Here is an 18428-nt window from a genome sequence, read left to right on the forward strand (position 1 = left end):
TGCCCGCAGCATCCCTGCAAGGATATTTTTTTTACCACTCGTCATCCCACAGTTGTGGGTGCCCCACTAGAGACCTCCCCCATCGTGACTGTATACTGTTACTCATGCCAACAAAGGATTTCACTACACCCTGTGAATATGACACTAAACAAATCTAAATCTAATTATCCACATCAACCTAAAATGCTGCTGACTACTGAATATTTTCAGCATTTTTTTTAAACTTCAAAAATATGAGAACAAAATGGGATGGGAAGTTAGTGGGAAAACGTGTGCTTCATGATTGCCAAAGATTTGTTTGGCCATGTTGCATTTCTCTATTTACAGTATCTGCAGTTTTTTGATCTCCCATCTACCTCGTTGGAGACCATCAAACTATCATTAATCAGACTTTACCTTGCACTAAATGTCATTCCTTTTATTCTGCATCTGCACACTGTGGATGGCCTGATTGTAATCATGTATAATCTTTTTGCTGGCTGGATAGCACCAAAGAAAGCTTTTCACTGTACCTCGGCACACATGACAATAATAAACTAAACTAATCTTTGATTGCCATTACTTCATTCTTGTCAAGTCAACAACTCCCTAATCAACGGCACCACAGGGCACCTTCACCACAAGGGCTGCAACTGTTCAAGGTGCTCATGGTAACCTTCTCAATGGCAATTCCGAATGGGCAAAAGTGCTTATCTTTTGTTTGAAAACTTCAAATTTGTAACAAATTATTTCCAGAGGAGGTTTACGAAAATTATCCTGGGAATGACTGGATTAACATATGATGAGTGTTTGATGGCACTGGGCCACCATTCGCAGGAATTTATAAGGATGAGGGGGGGAACCTCGTTGAAACATATTGAATAGTGAACGGCCTGGATAGAGTGAAAGTGGAGAGGATGTTTCCACTAGTGGGAGGGTCTAGGACTAGAGACAATAGCCTCAGAATAAAAGGGCGTACCATTAGAAAGGAGACGTGGAGGAATTTCTTTAGTCAGGGGTTGGTGAATCTATGGAAGTCATTGGTATAGATGGCTGTGGGGGCCAGGTCAACGGCCTAGTTCTGCTCCTAAGAGTTATAAGTATTATAACTTATAAGTTACAAGTTTCCAATCTTCACCATTCTCCCAAGCCTACAATCTCCACCCCTTGTCGGGAGTGCCCTGTTTAATCATCAAACTCTTGGCTACATCTTTAAATTAGATGAATGATAGACACAAAGTAATGGAGTAACTTGGCGGCACGATGGCACAGCGGTAGAGTTGCTGCCACACGTCGCCAGAGACCCGGGTTTTTGATCCTGACCTCGGGTGCTCAGTCTGTGTGGAGTTTGCACGTTCTCTCCATGGCCGCCTCGTGGGTTTTCTCCGGGTGCTCCGGTTTCTCCCACATTCCAAAGATTCTCAAGAGGTTTGTAGGTTAATTGGCGTGGTATAAAATGTAAATTGTCCTTAGTGTGTGTGGGATAGTATTAGTGTGCGGGGTGGGGATCGCTGGTGGGCCGAAGGGCCTGTTACGGCGCTGCATCTCTGAACTAAAACGTTCCAGAGCTGCGGCTGCAGGGGGGGAGGGGGCAAATTCGACCTGACGATCAACGCAGCAAGTCCCAATGAGGTCGAGATCGACTTCAACTGCGCTCTCGTAATTTAGTCCGGATTAAAGGAGGTGTCCGGAAAACTGGGCCTGGATTGGAAGCCTGTCCACCCCAAACCCCCGCCGAGCGCCAGGATGACGTCACCACGCACGCAGCCGTCGACCGCGGATTACGTCACACGGCACCGTCCCCCCCATCCCACGTGACGCGGCGGGGGGCGGGAGTTGTGCGAAGGAGGCGATTGTCCGTTGTGGTCGCTCGTCGTCGTCGTCGCCGCGGTTCGAGGGGGTGGGGGCGGAAGAGCGGGAGAATCACGATGGTGATCGCGAACCGGAACGACGTGGCGGAGCCAGCCGACTCTGAGGACTACGTGTGAGTAAACCGTGCTTCGTCCTGTTGTCGGCGCCGCAGACGAGAGGCAGGGGGCGTGCTCCTGTGTGGAACGGTGGCTGGTTGACAGGGCGGGAGACTAATCCCAGCGCCAGCTGTCCGCCGGGGGATGATTGATGGCAGATCTGGACCAATCACATTGGACCAGAGGCGGGACCTAGGACTTGGACAGGACTCCTCTCCCTCTACTCCCACCCTCCAGGGAGGGGTGACTGCCAGCGACAAACAAGGGCAGGCACAAAAATGCAGTCACTCAGCAGGACAGGCAGCATCTCTGGTGAGAAGGAATGGGTGACCTTTCGGAGCGAGACCCTCCTTCAGACTGAGAGTCAGGGAAGAGGGGGAGACAGAGTTCGGGGAGGGTAAGGTGTGAAAACGAGACATCAGAGGGGGTGAAGCTCTTGGATGGACAATAGACAATAGGTGCAGGAGTGGGCCATTCGGCCCTTCGAGCCAGCATCACCATTCAATGTGATCATGGCTGATCATTCTCAATCAGTACCCCGTTCTGTTTCCACGAGTGGGAGAGTCTTGGACTAGAGGACGCAGCCTCAGAATTAAAGGACGTCCCTTTAGGAATTTCGTCAGTCAGAGGGTGGTAAATCTGTGGAATTCATTGCCACAGAATGCTGTGGAGGCCAAGTCAATGGATATTTTTAAGGCAGCGATAGATTCTTGATTACTACGGGTGTCAGGGGTAATGGGGAGAAGGCAGGAGAATGGGGTTAGGAGGGAGATTGAATGGCATAGTAGATGGGCCATATGGCCTAATTCTGCTCCTATCACTTATGACCATAAGACAGTATAATATCAAGGAAAATGTAGAATAGATCGTTGTTAGCTAGGAGAAGGTGACAACGAAGCTTCCAGAGATATAATTTAATCGAGGGACAGTCAGACTGGTCGGAGAACTAGGGAGGGATAGAGAGAGGGGAAGGCATGGGTTACATGAAGTTAGAGAAGTCAATATTGATACCGCTGCCGTGTAAGCTGCCCAAGCGAAATATGAGGTGCTGTTCCTCCAATTTGCGCTGGGCCTCACTCTGACAGTGGAGGAGGCCCAGGACAGAAAAGTCAGTGTAGGAATGGGAGGCGCTGTTAGGGTGTTTAGCAACTGGGAGTTCAGATAAACAAGGGCAGCATTTGTAGTTCCTTGGTCATTTACAGGCTGTTGATTGTGGGAGTTAGTTTTCAAAACATTTTCTGCTGGCACATTCCAAAGTCCCATGTTTCTTGCTGAAGTTTGCACTGGAGCTTGGATCAATTGCCATAGTGACATTCTGCAGAAAGAGCCAGTTTCTGGGTCTCCTGCACTGGAAGGGTGGGACCGATAAGAACGGAAGAATTCATATCATGATATGTTAATCCTGCACACAGAATCATCCGCCCTTTGCAGTGGATGTTAATGGATTAATATGTTGTATTGTACTCCAAATTAGCAACTTAATTGGGGGGGGGGGGACTGCCACCTTTACCAGAAAGGAGGTGAAAGCTGGTTTAAAGTTTTTTTTCCAAAATTGAAGCAAAGAGTGGAAATCTAAAGTAAAATATTGCATGATTAAAATACTTGGGGTAAGCACCATCTTTTAGAGAGGGAGACTGTTATAGTTTCAAATGCATTTTGTGACTTATTTTGTGTCTGAAGAAGGGTCTCGACCCGAAACGTCACCCATTCCTTCTCTCCCGAGATGCTGCCTGACCTGCTGAGTTACTCCAGCTTTTTGTGAATAAATCGATTTGTACCAGCATCTGCAGTTATTTTCTTATATATTGTGACTTATTTGATTTATTTGTTTTGGGAAGGATCTCTAGATGAAGGGTGCCATATAGTGCATATTGAAGTGGCAAGGAGTAAAATCTAAGAGTTTTCAGGTCTGCTTTTTTTCCTTTGAGCCTGCCAATTTATTTTTGTAAGGCATCCAAAGAGGTTTTCTTGCTAAATCCCTTTTGATGTCAGAAGGAATAAAAGGCATTTTTTCAGGGATGTCAACTGGGTGTACACCTCTTTCAAACTGGAACAATCAGGTCTTACAAATAATACAGCATGTTACAGAATGAACAAATACTTCTCATTTGTGAGTTTCTCAATGTAAAAGACAATTGGAAGTGTTTCAGATAAACTGAGAGCTTTTAGTTTTGCAACGTAATATTCAACAGGTTAAAATGGGGTAGACCTAAAAATACATTAAATCGTGGAGAAGAAGGGTCTTGACCCATTCCTTTTCTCCAGAGCTGCTGCCTGGCCTACTGAGTTACTCCAGCTTTTTGTGTCTATCTTCAGTATAAACCAGCACCTGCAGTTCCTTGTGTAAGAAGGAACTGCAGATGCTGGTTTAAACTGAAGATGGATACAAAATGCTGGAGTAACTCAGTGGGACTGGCAGCATCTCTGGAGAGAAGGAATTGGACTTCAGACTATGTCTATCTGCAGACTCTGTCTATTGGCATGGTATAAATGTAAATTGTCCTTGGTGTGTGTAGGATAGTGTTAGTGTGCGGGGATCACTGGGCCTGTTTCAGACTCTGTCTATCTGCAGTTCTTCAGAGTCTGTCTATCTGCAGTTCCTTCCTATACACATAAAATCATTTCATTTTGTCATGGTCTTTGTTGCAGTATCATTTTGTCTGGTGTACACCTACTATTCCTTTAATGTTGCTAACCTTGCAGGAGTAGGACATTTGGTCCTTAGTCCCTGTGCTGGTTGTTTTATTGTTCCCACAGCTCTATAAAGGTTTTTTGCTTCCAACGAGTGATGCTTCTGTGGGAATTTAAAAAAAACTGCTCAAAGCAGATCAATATAATTAATGAATGAGGAGATGCAGTTAGTAAACTTATTCGTGAAGTTATACACCTCCATGAAATCATTTAAAATTTTCCTGCCACGCAAAAAAGCTACTTTAACTTCAGTCTCTCGTCACGTAACAAATCTTTTGCACTTGGGACCAATATAGTCAATCTGTTCTGCACCATCTCCAAAGCCTTGACTTCCCAATGCCTGGTTTAGCGCAATAGTGTATCTGAGGCATCAACGATATTTTTAATCCATTTTACTTTTGAAAATTTGGATTGTATCAGCTGTCCTTTTCAGTCAATGTATTCCAGACAGTTTTCTGCATGTAATTATTGGAAAGGCCTTAATGTTGGTCCAACCTGCAAACTCCATCTCCATTTCTGTTTAATTGTGTGGCTAAACCAGAAGATTATCAAATGAACATTATTTGTCTTTAAGATGAACCATCCTTGCCTTCACCAAGACCATCTATTTCTACATCTACAGTATTGTCTCACTCTATCCTGCCTCAGTTTATTTGTTAACACCCTACTCCACCCCTTTCATTTCTAATTTCTTCTTCAGACTAATCTACCACAAACCTGCCTGATCTCCTTCGTTCAACCTTCTGTAAACTTGACATCAATCAAAACTCTGCAATTCACCTCCAATCTCTCACTCAAACCCTTTGCCAATTACTACAGTGCTTTATGACTCTGATCAAAGGACATCTTTTTTAATCCATCGTTGTTTTCAATCCCTCCATGAAAATTACAACCTCCCTCTTCCTGCAAGGTCTTCTAGACATATAAAGTTCCAGTTCTGCCTTCTTTAGCATTCACTTCATTTCAGATGGGTTTTTTCTTTAGCTGGCAAGGTGCCAAGCTGTAGAATTACTTCTCTAAACCTGTCTGCCTCAGTTTCCTTTGAGATGTTGCTGTCAATTGGTATCACATTTTGTTTGATAATGACCCGGCGAGGCAATATGGGTTCAAAGCAAAACATTATAATACATATGCAAGCTTTTGTTGCTTTACAAAGATTTAACATAACTTCCCTTGCTCACACTCAGCCTCTCTTATAGCCATAGGTCCCTTATGTTTTTATCACGCAGTGTTCTAAGCTTCACCTGTCAGCTTCACAGATTGTATACTCCAGGAAGTAAGTTTAACATTGCACCAAAGATAGACACAAAAAGCTGGAGTAACTCAGTGGGACAGGCAGCATCTCTGGAGAGAAGGAATGAGTGACGTTTCAGGTCGAGACCCTTCTTCAAGATTGCACCATTCAGTTTATATGGCCTCTTCTTGTGATATATCACTTTATGATTCTAAATTTTAACTGCCATGCCAACCTAGCCGAGTAGCCTACTGATGTCCTTCAGAAGGATGGCATTCTTCTTGTTGATAAATATATATTCATCGCCCCTGCAAAACTGAAATTATACGTTATATAACTGATCCAAGCCGTCAATAAATATCAATAATTAATTTTCCTTTTTTTTCTCTCTCTTCCATCTGCATTTCCTCAAACATCACCGTCCCATTATACTACAGTTCTTCCATGCAGCCTGAAACCCGACTGTTCACCAAGGCATACCATTCTGTACAGGTGCTTTTTAAAAAAAGATTTGGAATAATTAGTTTTCTCCTCGAGAATCTAGCCTTCCTTGATTGATTCTTAATAAGTAAAGAGGTGATAGGTTACGAGGAGTAGGGAGGAATATGGTTATAAGGTTACAGCCATGACATTATTGAAAGGCTGAGCAGGCTCAGGGGCCAAATGGTACGCCCAGTGCCAAATTCTTATGTTCCGTTTTTCTAATGGGAATGGTTCTTCGATGAGTTAAGAGATTTTGCCTTCTGGAAAGGAGGAAGTATCGAACCTCTGTACATTCCACACCACAGCTTGATGAACGACGCATCATGTGTAATTGCAAGTTGTGAAATAGATTTTAATTCTGCCCCAATTTAATTAATCTTTCCTTTTTAATATTCTCAGCTTGATTGAAGATTGCCTTCCTCCTCTGCAGTACTCTCCTGCAAAGCGTATATCACCTGCAAAACGCAAGCAATATTACATCAATCAAGCAATCCGTAACTCTGATCTCATTCCCAAGGCAAAAGGCAGAAAAAGTCTTAGGAGACTTGAGAACAGTAAGAAATAAACTTTAACAATGCACAATTTTCACTACACTTGTTTTATGTTGGGAGTAAGACTGACTTGAATGCAAACAAGTTGTTTTACTCAATTTCCAGATGCGGTTTGTGAGTAAATCCACTTCCTATTGTGCAAGATGACATAAAGTTCTATTTCCACAGCTGATGAAGCAAATGTAGTCACTTTGAAATACTGTCACATTTACATGTGGGCAATCCGATCAGTTAAAATGTCTACAGCATTGTTGAGAAACTTGGAGTTCTGTTTGCAGTTAAGAGATCAGGTCGACAGACCCTTTTCTTAAAGAGCAGACTGTGCTTAATCTGACCTGTCCTCCCGCTCGTTCCCTGTTCTTTTTCTGCAAGAGCCACAGTTACCAATTGCAGTTCTATGGTTCCAACTATGCTTGAGAACTGGATGTTGTAATTTTCCTTTGAGGTGGTATGGGGAATGAGTCGTGAAAAGACATCAGATGGTGGATCCTGATGCACTGGCAGCCTTTTATCAGCTTGTTGTTGTTGAAGGTCTTTATAGTTTTTAAATGTCTTTGATAAATCAGAGACATTTTAAAATGGGTCAAATAGATTTAAAAGTTTGAATTAGTTAAAATTTTAAGTTTATTTAAATAGCTAGTTTAAGCTACTAGAGATTAATTAAAATTGTAAAGTTAAAGAAAATAAAAATAAATAAACCATTTACATTTTTAAACATTTTTAGTACCCTCATTTTGATGTGTAAGTAAGTCTGAATGTGATCACACTTCTTTCAAAAGCCACCCTGATGTGAGGTTAACTGGCTCGGATCAAAGTGCACTCAGCTCAATATGTTTGTTCTCTGTGGGACTGCCAATATCTAAAGCCCTGGAAATCCCTTAGAAGTGCACACAACAGTTAGGTCTGAAGCTCTCCTCATATCTCTGCTACAAGAGGTGATCTCGGCTGGGTAAATGTTTGGGTTTTGCATTTGATTCTGCTACTCTGGGAACTCGGAGAGAGTTCTGTCAATCACAGATATGTGCAATTATCCAAAATGTACGAGTTTCTCATGTAGAGTTGGGTATCTGGTTAATTCTTTGTTGTATTCCTACTGCTCACTCTACGTACACTCACTTTCAGTCTCTCCTTTTCCACTTCCATATCTCTCTCCCTGTCTTTCCCTCCATCCTTCTCCCTTGCCTTGTTTCCTCATTTTCTTGCAGCATCCTCTATTGCTCCTCTACAAAAGGTATTTTGATACAAGTTTTGGAAACGATTGGCATTTTTTTGTGATTTTTTTTTTGCATTTTATTGGCAATACCTGTGATCACCATTTTTCTAGTTATAGTTTCAGCTGCTGTGATTGGGCTTGTTCCTAATAATTCAGCGATGGCCCTGTTCATCTGTTCAATGAGTGACTGGAAATAGGTCCTGAATTTGTAAATCCAAGCAAAAGATAAAACCTAATTTATTCATACAAATTTGTAATTCTGATTATGGATTATTCCATCTAAATTGTGATTGTGTATATAAACAGAAAATGTTAGAAATACAATGTGTGAAGAAGGGTCTCGACCCAAAACGTCATCCATTCATTCCTTCTCTCCAGAGATGATGCCTGTCCCACTGAATTACTCAAGCATTTTATGTTTCTCTTCAATATAATTGACTACTTGGCTTTCATAATGAGAGCATTGTGAATGGATACCAGGGATCTTTTTGCAATGTTGTCTGACAGGAATCAAGATAGGATGGTGTTATGATAGAGTTGCTGCCTTACAGCACCAGAGACCCAGGTTCGATCCTGAATACAGGTGCTGGCTGTGTGGAGTTTGTACGTTCTCCCTGTGACCGCGTGGGCATTCTCCGGGTGCTGCGGTTTCCTCCCACATTCCAAAGACGTGCGGGATTGTATGTTAATTGGCTTCTGTAAATTGCCCCCAGTGTGTAGGATACAAAAGTGGGAAAACAGAACTAGTGTATGGGGATCGTTGGTCGACGTGGGCTTGGTGGGCCGAAGGCCCTGTTTCATTACTGAATCTCTAAATTAAATTATAGCAACATTGAAGTTGGTAGATCGATATGAGAACCCTTCTTCAAGTCACTGTGAACACTGTTGCATAATCGTGGCTACAAAATCTAGTCCTTCATGATCACATTTGTAACAAATTGTGCTTTGTGTTATTCTGTTTGCACAGTGAAAGCCAAAATTTACTTTGATTCATTTACTTTATAGCTCATTATTTGATGAACCTTGTGGAGAAAGAGGAATGCGTCAAAGATGTAGACCAGGCAGATCCAGCTTCCCCAACAATTTTCACAGAGGCTTGTTGTAACGATGATTATATTGAGGTATTCCAATTTATTAACAATCCATGAATTTCGATTTAATTAAAAAGATTCACAATTAAAATGTGTTTGAATAAATGTGATTCTATTTTTCCAATTAATTCTGTGTTTTTCATTTAATGGGTCTAATGGAGATGGCATGTCATTCAGCTGTAAATGACTAATCTATATACTAAAACTCTTGTTTGTTTGTTCATGAACGACAGCCAATAGTGCGACAATTTTAGGCCCACCTAACTCACCGTCGTCCCTGTGGTACTAATGGAAGAAGTTTCTTTGAAATTAGTGTTATATTTTTTAAGTTATTCACATTTTAAAGTTTAAATCTATTTCCTAGGGAGGGAGGGGGTGGAGGGAGGGAGGGGGAGGAGGGAGGTTGAGGGGGATGGAGTGGGGGAGGGAGGGTGGGGGAGGGGGAGGCAGGAGGGGAGGGGGTGGAGGGAGGGAGGGGATGGAGGGAGAGGGGAAGGGGGAGAAGGGAGGGGGAGGGGGGGAGGAGAAGGTGCTGGACCAATGCAGGAGAGGTTTGGGCCCAACGGGTCCACTTGGTCTAGTAGTATATAGAATTCCTCAGGGCCTGGCCGAGCTCCAGTAGTCTCTGTACTTCATTGGTGGCCTTCTTTACATACAGGGTCGAATATGTGTATGTTTGCACAGTATTTATTGCCATTTATATGTCTTCTAATAGGGAATCAATGAATTCCCACATTCAGCAAGACTTGAAATGAGATGTGACAAATAACACTTGCACTCCATTGAGAAATGGTTTAACCACCAACTCTTGACATTCAGTGGCATCATCATTGCCAGCCCTTAACCCACATGTCTGGCGAGTTGCCATTTATGGGAAATGAATACAGTGCTTACAGTACAAGAAGAAATCAGAGGCTGACTCGTCTGAAGCCTCCTGACTTTACTCATCCTGACAAATTTTCACTGCAGAAACTCTCTTCCACTCCCCGCTCCCACCTCTCCCATCAGGCAAGAGGTACAGAATTATGAAAACACAATACCGCCAGATTCAGGAACAATTTCTTCCCAGCTGTTATCAGCAATTATCCTATCACCAACTTGAGAGCAGTCCTGAGCTACTATCCTTCTCACTGGAGATCCTCGGACTATCTTTAATCGGACTTTACTGGACTTTATTTTGCACTAAACATTATTCCCTTTATTCTGTATCTGTACACTGTGAACAGCTTGATTGTAATCATTTATAGTTTTTTCACTGACTGGATAGCATGCCACAAAAAAGTTTTTCACTGTATTTCAGTACACATGACAATAAACTAAACTAAACTAAGTAAGTGCTAATGGCTGCGTTCTGCAGCTGCGGCTCACCGGCAGTCTCTGGTTTTTTTTTGGTTTTTTTGTCATTGTCGTTGTTAAATGTACGTTTTGTTTTATTTTTAATTCTGTGTATGTAGGGGGGTGGTGGGGGGGTTGGGGGAAACCTTTTTTCAAATCTCCTCCTCAACGGAGATGCGACCTTTACTGTGTCGTATCTCCGTTCGCGCTATGGCCTAACATCGTGGAGTCGGCGGCCTCCAGCTGGGATCGACCTCAAAGACTCCGGTCGCAGGGCCTGGACTTACCATCTCGGAGGCTTCGGCCGTGGGCCCTGCAGACCGCAACATCGGGAGTTCGCAGGTCCCTGGCTGGCGACCTGCTTTTGGGAGCTCCAGCCGTAGCAGCTTCGACCGCCCCGAAGCGCGAGGTACGATCGACCCGCCCGCAGGCCCTTCATCGCCCTGCGTGGCTCGGCCGCAGCACTTTCCATCGCCCGGTGGGGGCTCGGGACTTTCATCGGCCTGCTTGGCTCGGCTTGGCCCTGGGACTTTCCATCGCCCGGTGGGGGCTCAGGACCTTCATCGGCCTGCTCGGCTCGGCCCTGGGACTTTCCATCGCCCGGTGGGGGCTTCAAAAAGTTGGGAGCCTTGATCACCTCGTGGCACCACGGGAGAAGAATGAGGAGGAGATAAGACTTTGCCTTCCATCACAGTGAGGGTGTGCCTAGAGCAATCACTGTGATGGCTGTTTGTGTAAAAAATTATATCTGTGTGTCTTGTGCTTTTTAATGTCTACTGCCGGACCCTGACGTGAGAGGACGCTGGCGTTGTGTATTCGCCGCTTTTCCGTCAGGATAATTTGTCTGTTTGTTTCTATGTTAATTGTTTTTGTAAAGCGCTTTGAGCATGTGATAAGGCGCTATATAAAATAAATGGATTATTATTATTAGTATTAAACTAAAGTGCCAATAGGATTATGATGCAATATGCCACATTTGTCAATGCAGCTCTAACATAACTCAAAAGGCTTGACTATTCAGGACAAAGCCTGCTTGCTTGATACCCTTCCCTCACCTTAAACATTCCCTCCATTCACCAACAGAACATGGGGTGGCTGCTCGATGAACAATTTATAAGATGCACTCTAGTAATTCGCCACGGTTTCTTTGAGAGAACTTCTCCAGCTTGTGCCCTGCATGGGGTGTGCAGATTGCTGGGAGAAATATGTAGGTACTCCACCAAGTCATGCCCATTGTGATGTGAAAATGTACTTCTGTTTCTTAACAGTATTTAAGTAAAAATCCTTTAAATTCCTACTTAGCAGCACCTTCCTGGGATTGTTCCTAGCACATGGACTGCACCAAATCAGAAAGGCATCTCACCAACTTCTAAAGGGTTGGAAGACACCGGGAATGGCATTAATCTTTTTTTTCATACTGCTACATTATGAAAGAAAAAGTAAACAATGACTCCTGTTTATGATGTCAAGTCAAATTGCCATCATTATGGATTTTGAAGATTCCTTATTTATTTTGTCAATTTTTTCTTGTGTGCTACTCAATCCTTAACATGACTCATGCATCAAAATTTTACATATGTAACTTTAGTTCTCAGACAACTGATATTGTGCAGTGTGAAATTGCTGTCTATCTGGAGCAGAGAACAACTAATGTGAAAACTTTCTTTTGGAATTTCATTTAACTTCTATAAATAACAACAAACAAGCTCTAAGAGGACCACTATCATCCGGGTGCTGAAAAAATAGCAAGGTGGCGTACCTTAATGACTACTGAACAGTGGTTCCAGCATCCACCATCATGATGTCCTTCGAGAGGCTGGTCATGGTGCACATTAACTCCAGCCTCCCATTCAGCCTTGATCCACTACATCTCAAGTACTGTCAAGTTTAAAGATCCATAGCAGATGCCACTTCCGTGGCCCAACTCTTATTATTAAAATCATCTGGATAACAAGGACACCTACATCAGACTCCTATTTGTTGACTATAGCTCTGGCTTCATACCATAATCCCCATCATACTCATCTCCAAACTCCCGGACCGAGGAAACAGCCTGCTCCATCTGCAACTGGACCCTCGACTTCCTGACCCATAAACCATAATCAGTGAGAATAGGCGATAAAATATCCTCCAAAATAATTCTCAATACCGGTGCCCCACAAGGCTGCATTCTCAGTTCCATTACCATACTCCCTTAACATTCATTATTGTGGACAAATTCTGCTCTAACTCTACATATAAGATTGCAGATTACACCATGGTAGTGGGCTGGATGTTGAACAATAATGAGATAAAATACAGGAAGGAGATAAAGAGCTTAGTAACATGATGTCAAGACAATAACCGCTTCCTCAATGTCAGGCAGATAAAGAACCTAGATATTGACTTCAGAAAACGAGGTAGTGTACATGCCCCAGTCAGCGTAAGTGTTGCAGAAATGAAGATGGTCGGGAGCTTCAGCAAAATATCACCAAGAAAGCACACCAATGGAAGTTCAGCATGTCTCCAATGACTTTTACCAACTTTTATAGGTGTACCTGTAAAACATTCTATTGGGATGCATCCCAATGTGCTCAGCTCATTAGCTCAATAAATTGCAGAGAATTGTAGATGTAGTCCAGTCCATCACACAAACCAATCAACTCCACCCATCAACTGCATCTACATTTCACGCTGCCTTGGGAAAGCAGCCAACACAATCAAGGACTACTTCATAGTAATTCCCTATTCTCCATTCTCCCATTGGGCAGAAGATACCAAAGTTTAAAAGCATGCCCACCAGATTCAAGAACTGTTTATTCCCTGCTATTATCAGATTACGGAATGATCTCATAAAATAAGGATGTAGCTCTGATCTCCCAACCTATTTCCTTTGGGCTTTTGCACTTTTTTTTATCTGCACAAGTTTCTATGTTGCTGTAATATTAAAATGTGACACTATATTCTGCACTCTGGTATCTTTCCCATTGCCATTCCTGTTATCATATCATATCATATATATATACAGCCGGAAACAGGCCTTTTTGGCCCACCAAGTCCGTGCCGCCCAGCGATCCCCGCACATTAACACTATCCTACACCCACTAGGTACAATTTTTACATTTACCCAGCCAATTAACCTACATACCTGTATGTCTGGAGTGTGGGAGGAAACCGAAGATCTCGGAGAAAACCCACGCAGGTCACGGGGAGAACGTACAAACTCCTTACAGTGCAGCACCCGTAGTCAGGATCGAACCTGAGTCTCCGGCGCTGCATTTGCTGTAAAGCAGCAACTCTACTGCTGCGCTACCGTGCGTATGGATTAATCATACTCGTTAGAAGTATGATTTGCCTGGAAAGCACACAAAATCTTTCAGTATATGTGATGATAATAAACCAATACCAATACAAGAATTTACCCATGCACCATAATAGTATTTCGGAAGAATTTTGAATTTAAGCTGGCCATCTGAAATTGTTGTCTGTGAAGAAGTATTCCAAGACCATATTACTTTTTAATCTAATGTTTGAAGAAGTATTCAGATGATTGTTCTTGTAAAACTCTGCCAGGATCTCCTCATTTGAGCAGAGATTTTACAATTTAATAGGTAATCACAAAGTTAAATGATATAAGCAATGACAGCCTTTTAGAATTGAATCACCTGTTAGATGATAACTGCGGTATCATGTACCTGGTAGATGTATTACACAATGGTGATTGTATTTTCAGATCTGGAGTGATTTCATGAACCGTTCTGGTGAAGAACAAGAGAAGTTTTTACATTATCTGGAGGAAGAGGCAAAGAAGAAGGGCAAAAGGAAAGCTTGCTCAAATTCTCAGGATACAAAAGAAGGTACGGAATTATCCTTAAGAATGGGAGGACCTTTCGGCCTTCCAAGTCTGCTCCGTCATATAATTAGTCTCATGGCAGATTTGCACTTCAACCTTCCTTTGATACCTCTAACTGGCAAATTGATTTAGGTCTTGAAAATTTAAATTTGCCTGTTATCTTGTCTTTTGGTGGAGAAATTCTTCCATATTTCTACTCTCAAATGTGCAGTCATACTTCCAGATTTCACCCTTGATGGCTCTGATCTTAATAATGCCCTTGTTTTTGACATCTGGTTTAGAAGTATTAGTTTCTCTATCATTATAAATTCCTTGAATAGATTGTGTCTCCATCCTCTCCTCAAGAGAATGTTACTGAATTATTTGACTGACTCTTATAACTTAATACTTTAGCCTCGGTATTATTCAGTTGAATTAATGCTGCACTTTTTTCAAGATCAATGCAGAACTGAATACATTACTCTCAGATGAAATATAATCAATGATCCATACAATTGAAGCAAAGTTCCCTCTTCTTTGCCCATCAACCCATTTATAATAGCCAGAAGCTCACACGCCATTAGAAAAACATATAACTCTTGGGTATTTTTTAAGTTATTTCTGTGCATGTAATTTTCTTGGATGTTCCAATTCCTGGTTTCTCACCATTTACAAAGCATCCCCCACTTTCAAATACTAGCCCCAATTTGTTGGTTTTGGCTGTTCTACAAATCTGTAATTTCACAACATCCTGCTCCTCACCACACCACTTACTTTGGCTCTGACCTCTTGACTTATCTCTAGATATACACATAATCCACTGCTGGATTATGCGGAAGGCACGCAGCATCATCAAGGACCACAGCCACCCAGCACGCAGGCTGTTCTCCTTGTTACCGTCAGGCAGACGATACAGGAGTATGGCTGCGCATACCACCAGACTTAAGAACAGTTTCTACCATCAGGCCATCAGGCTTCTGAACTCATAAACACATTTCAAATCATATATGTTGATTATTTTTAATATTGTCTTTTTATCTATTTTTAATATTGTCTTTTTACCTTATTAATGCCATTTATAAAAATCTTATTTATCCTTGGAATATTACTGCTGAGGTGACCCGTTGTCTTGTCAAATATATTTCATTGTACCGTTGACCCTGTGCCAACCTACATATGACAAATAAAATGTATTATTATTATTATTAAAACCTGAGGCACCAAGATACAGCTCCTGGGCAACATCATTTAACATATCCCACCATTCAACAATGTAGTCTTTCACATTTCTGTTTCCATCCACTCATCAATTTCGAATTGGTGCAGCAAGATTGCCTAACAATTTTACTCTGTAAAATAATGACATTGGTGCATAATTGTTTTGTTTCATATGTTTAAGTTATACTTTCTTACAGGGCACTCAAGTTGCACGGGAAAAGATTGTTTTCAGAGGATTGACCGAAGATTGCGCATTGCTCTAAGACGTCGTCAGATCCCCATGGTTAGCACTGCTGTTTAATCAGCTTTTAGTTTGTTGTGTAGCTGTTTAAAAGCATCCTAAAGGAGTATTTGCTAGAACATCCCATACGTTAAAAAAACCAGACAAATATTGATCTTAAAGATGAATTTTTCCTAATATTTTGCTAATTGTAGGGAAATATTTTTTCTTTTCTATGAAAGAAATATAATAATTTGCAATCATGATTGGATTGTCAGCACTTGAGTAACATTTTGTTTGAATGTAGAATACCTGCAGATTCCAATTGGCTTTTATTTCAGAGGCCCAGGTATAAAAGTAACTTTTCTATTTACATAATTCCTGCAAATTACATCATTTGCTAGCATCAGTGAGAAAATTATATGTTTTAAATGATCTTGGTTGAGGAAGCACATGTTTCAATTCCAGTGCTGTGATGAGCACAGTTTTGGACTTTTCCTTCATTCAGGGTACCGTAGAATTTTTGGAAGAGGAGTTGACTGGATTCTTTGCCATAAAACCACAATCTGTGTACAAGGCAATGCTGGAAAACAGGTAACATTATTTTTTTGAAAGAAGTCTGCTACTTCTTTTTAAAATACTCTCTTGGCATGCAACAAGGGCTTTATCTTTTACCCCTGTGCACCATATGGTGAAATATTTTGTTAATATAGGAAGAATAAAGATGGTTTGAAATAATTTACAAATGTATATAGTGTAAATACCGTCTTATTTTTGGTTGATACTCAGTTAAGCCATGGACTTGAAATGTTTATATATCAAAAGTGAACAAATTCATAAGCTTCTTCCTTGGATGGGAAGGAAAAGACTGGTTGAGAGTTCATTTATGGTTTATTTTGAAAGCTGCGCCAAGTATCTTTAGATAATTGTGAATATTTGCTAAGGAATCTGGAAAGTATGCCTTAAATGTTTTCCTCTTTCAGCTATGAGAGGTTGTTGCTTCATGCTCTGTGTCAGTATCTGGATCTCATCTCACAAAGTAAGTAAAATTCGTAACAGTTTAGTTATTATGGCTAGTTGGTATACTATTGAATCCTACGTGCATTCCAACCAATATTTGTGCATTTGTTACAGGTTCTGACTGCAATGGAAAAAGACAGACTGAGGTTAGCAACAAAAGCACAGATTTCCTACCCCCAGTACCACTATTATCTGTCTACCTGGAACAGCAGAGTTGATTGGTACAAAGTCTGTCCCTTTCTAGCTGATCCATAAATGTCGTGTGAACATAATCAGCTGCAGCCAAAAGACTTGTGTGAAAAACATTTTCCCTGTTGTTCAGTCACAAATCCATGGTTTCTGAATTAAAATATTAGTGTTTTTAACCGTAGTTTTGCACTTCTTGAAGATTCAAAAAAACATATTTCCCGCAAATTTATTTTGTTAGTCTTCCTAGTGTTTTCAAAATTGAAATTGCTTTCAGCAGATGTTTTGTGATTTGAATGTGCAATTGAATATTCTGATAATTTTAAATATTACAATTTTTGTTACCCATCCTATTTTCGCCCTGCCTTCTTATCAAAGTTGCCTTGCATTGTCTATTCCTTTAGTCCACATGTAAACCAGGAAGAATCCTCGTGTATGTGTTAAGAGCAATTCAGGAATTATAGCATCCTCATTATTGCCCTGGCTTTCACTTATTTAACTTCATACAGATCAGGGTTGGAAACTGATATTAGTTAGGGAATTACAGCATTAAGTGTGTTTTGTTTCGGAGATAAGGTTGCTGGAAAATTAGTTTTAAAATGTGTGTGTAGCAAATTTGGCTAAAGTTATGTGTAAGAAGGTTAGACATCGTGGAAAATAAATGAATTGACGTAGGATTTGATCTTATAAAGATTTGTTTTAAACTTTTACTTGTGAAAGATCTTATGATTTTGTGTGCATCTTTAAAGAAAAAAAGTTGGAATTAAATGGTATTGTGTTGATGGTATTTTGTGAATCGTGCTGTATGGATATTGTTACTCAGCCATGATTGAATGGCAGAGTAGACTTGATGGGCCGAATGGCCTAATTCTACTCCTATCACTTATGATGATATTGATACTTTGGAATACTTGCTTCACTTTACCATGGTATGAGATTACCAGAGGTTTTAAGAATGCTAAAGGCGATGCTATGTCTTATTTTATGGGGTCTGTGCTATTTAATAAAGTTTGTCAAAATAATAGGTGAAGCTTCAGTTTGATTTTTCCATTGTGTGGAATTTTACTTTATTTTCAATCTTCAATTTTTCTCTACTGCAATAAAAACGCCCTCTTAAAAATATCCTGTTTAAACAAACTGTTGTTTCTGTGGTTACTGGCGGCCAGAATAATTAGTCACAAATGTGCTATATTGTAACAAATCTTTACATCATTATTCATCTTCTGTTTACTTCTAGGCAAAGCTAGTTCACTTTTGCCTCATGCTACCTACAATCAACATTGCAAAATCAATTATAGTTGCTCAGACTTTGGAAGATATCAGTGCTGACTGACTCACAATATCTAGGGTGGTACAGGATAGAGTTGCTTTACAGAATACAGAATACAGAGCTACAGAGCTTTATTTGTCATTCGGTACCGAGGTACCG

At 41.2% G+C, this 18428-nt stretch overlaps 1 protein-coding gene across 1 annotated transcript; it reads left to right on the forward strand.

The window, feature by feature from the left end:
• Positions 1 to 1790: 1790 nt before the first annotated feature.
• r3hdm4 (R3H domain containing 4) lies at positions 1791 to 18069 on the forward strand. The gene is made up of 8 exons (XM_078423680.1): positions 1791 to 1963; positions 6754 to 6908; positions 9124 to 9239; positions 14257 to 14380; positions 15771 to 15856; positions 16302 to 16387; positions 16777 to 16832; positions 16928 to 18069. Exons 1-8 carry the CDS (start codon positions 1908 to 1910, stop codon positions 17029 to 17031), a joined length of 783 nt encoding a protein of 260 aa, XP_078279806.1. The 5' UTR covers positions 1791 to 1907; the 3' UTR covers positions 17032 to 18069.
• The last annotated feature ends 359 nt before the right edge of the window (positions 18070 to 18428 follow it).

Source organism: Rhinoraja longicauda, chromosome 28 (assembly GCF_053455715.1).
Source record: "Rhinoraja longicauda isolate Sanriku21f chromosome 28, sRhiLon1.1, whole genome shotgun sequence".
Taxonomy (NCBI): Eukaryota; Metazoa; Chordata; class Chondrichthyes; order Rajiformes; family Arhynchobatidae; genus Rhinoraja; species Rhinoraja longicauda.

Bases quoted from the DNA above. Each gene is read 5' to 3' on its own strand.
- r3hdm4 (XM_078423680.1), top strand. From the start codon at position 1,908: ATGGTGATCGCGAACCGGAACGACGTGGCGGAGCCAGCCGACTCTGAG. The intron at 6,909-9,123 runs GTAAGAAATAAA...TTTACTTTATAG, and splicing joins TCTTAGGAGACTTGAGAACA to CTCATTATTTGATGAACCTT. The intron at 9,240-14,256 runs GTATTCCAATTT...TTGTATTTTCAG, and splicing joins GTAACGATGATTATATTGAG to ATCTGGAGTGATTTCATGAA.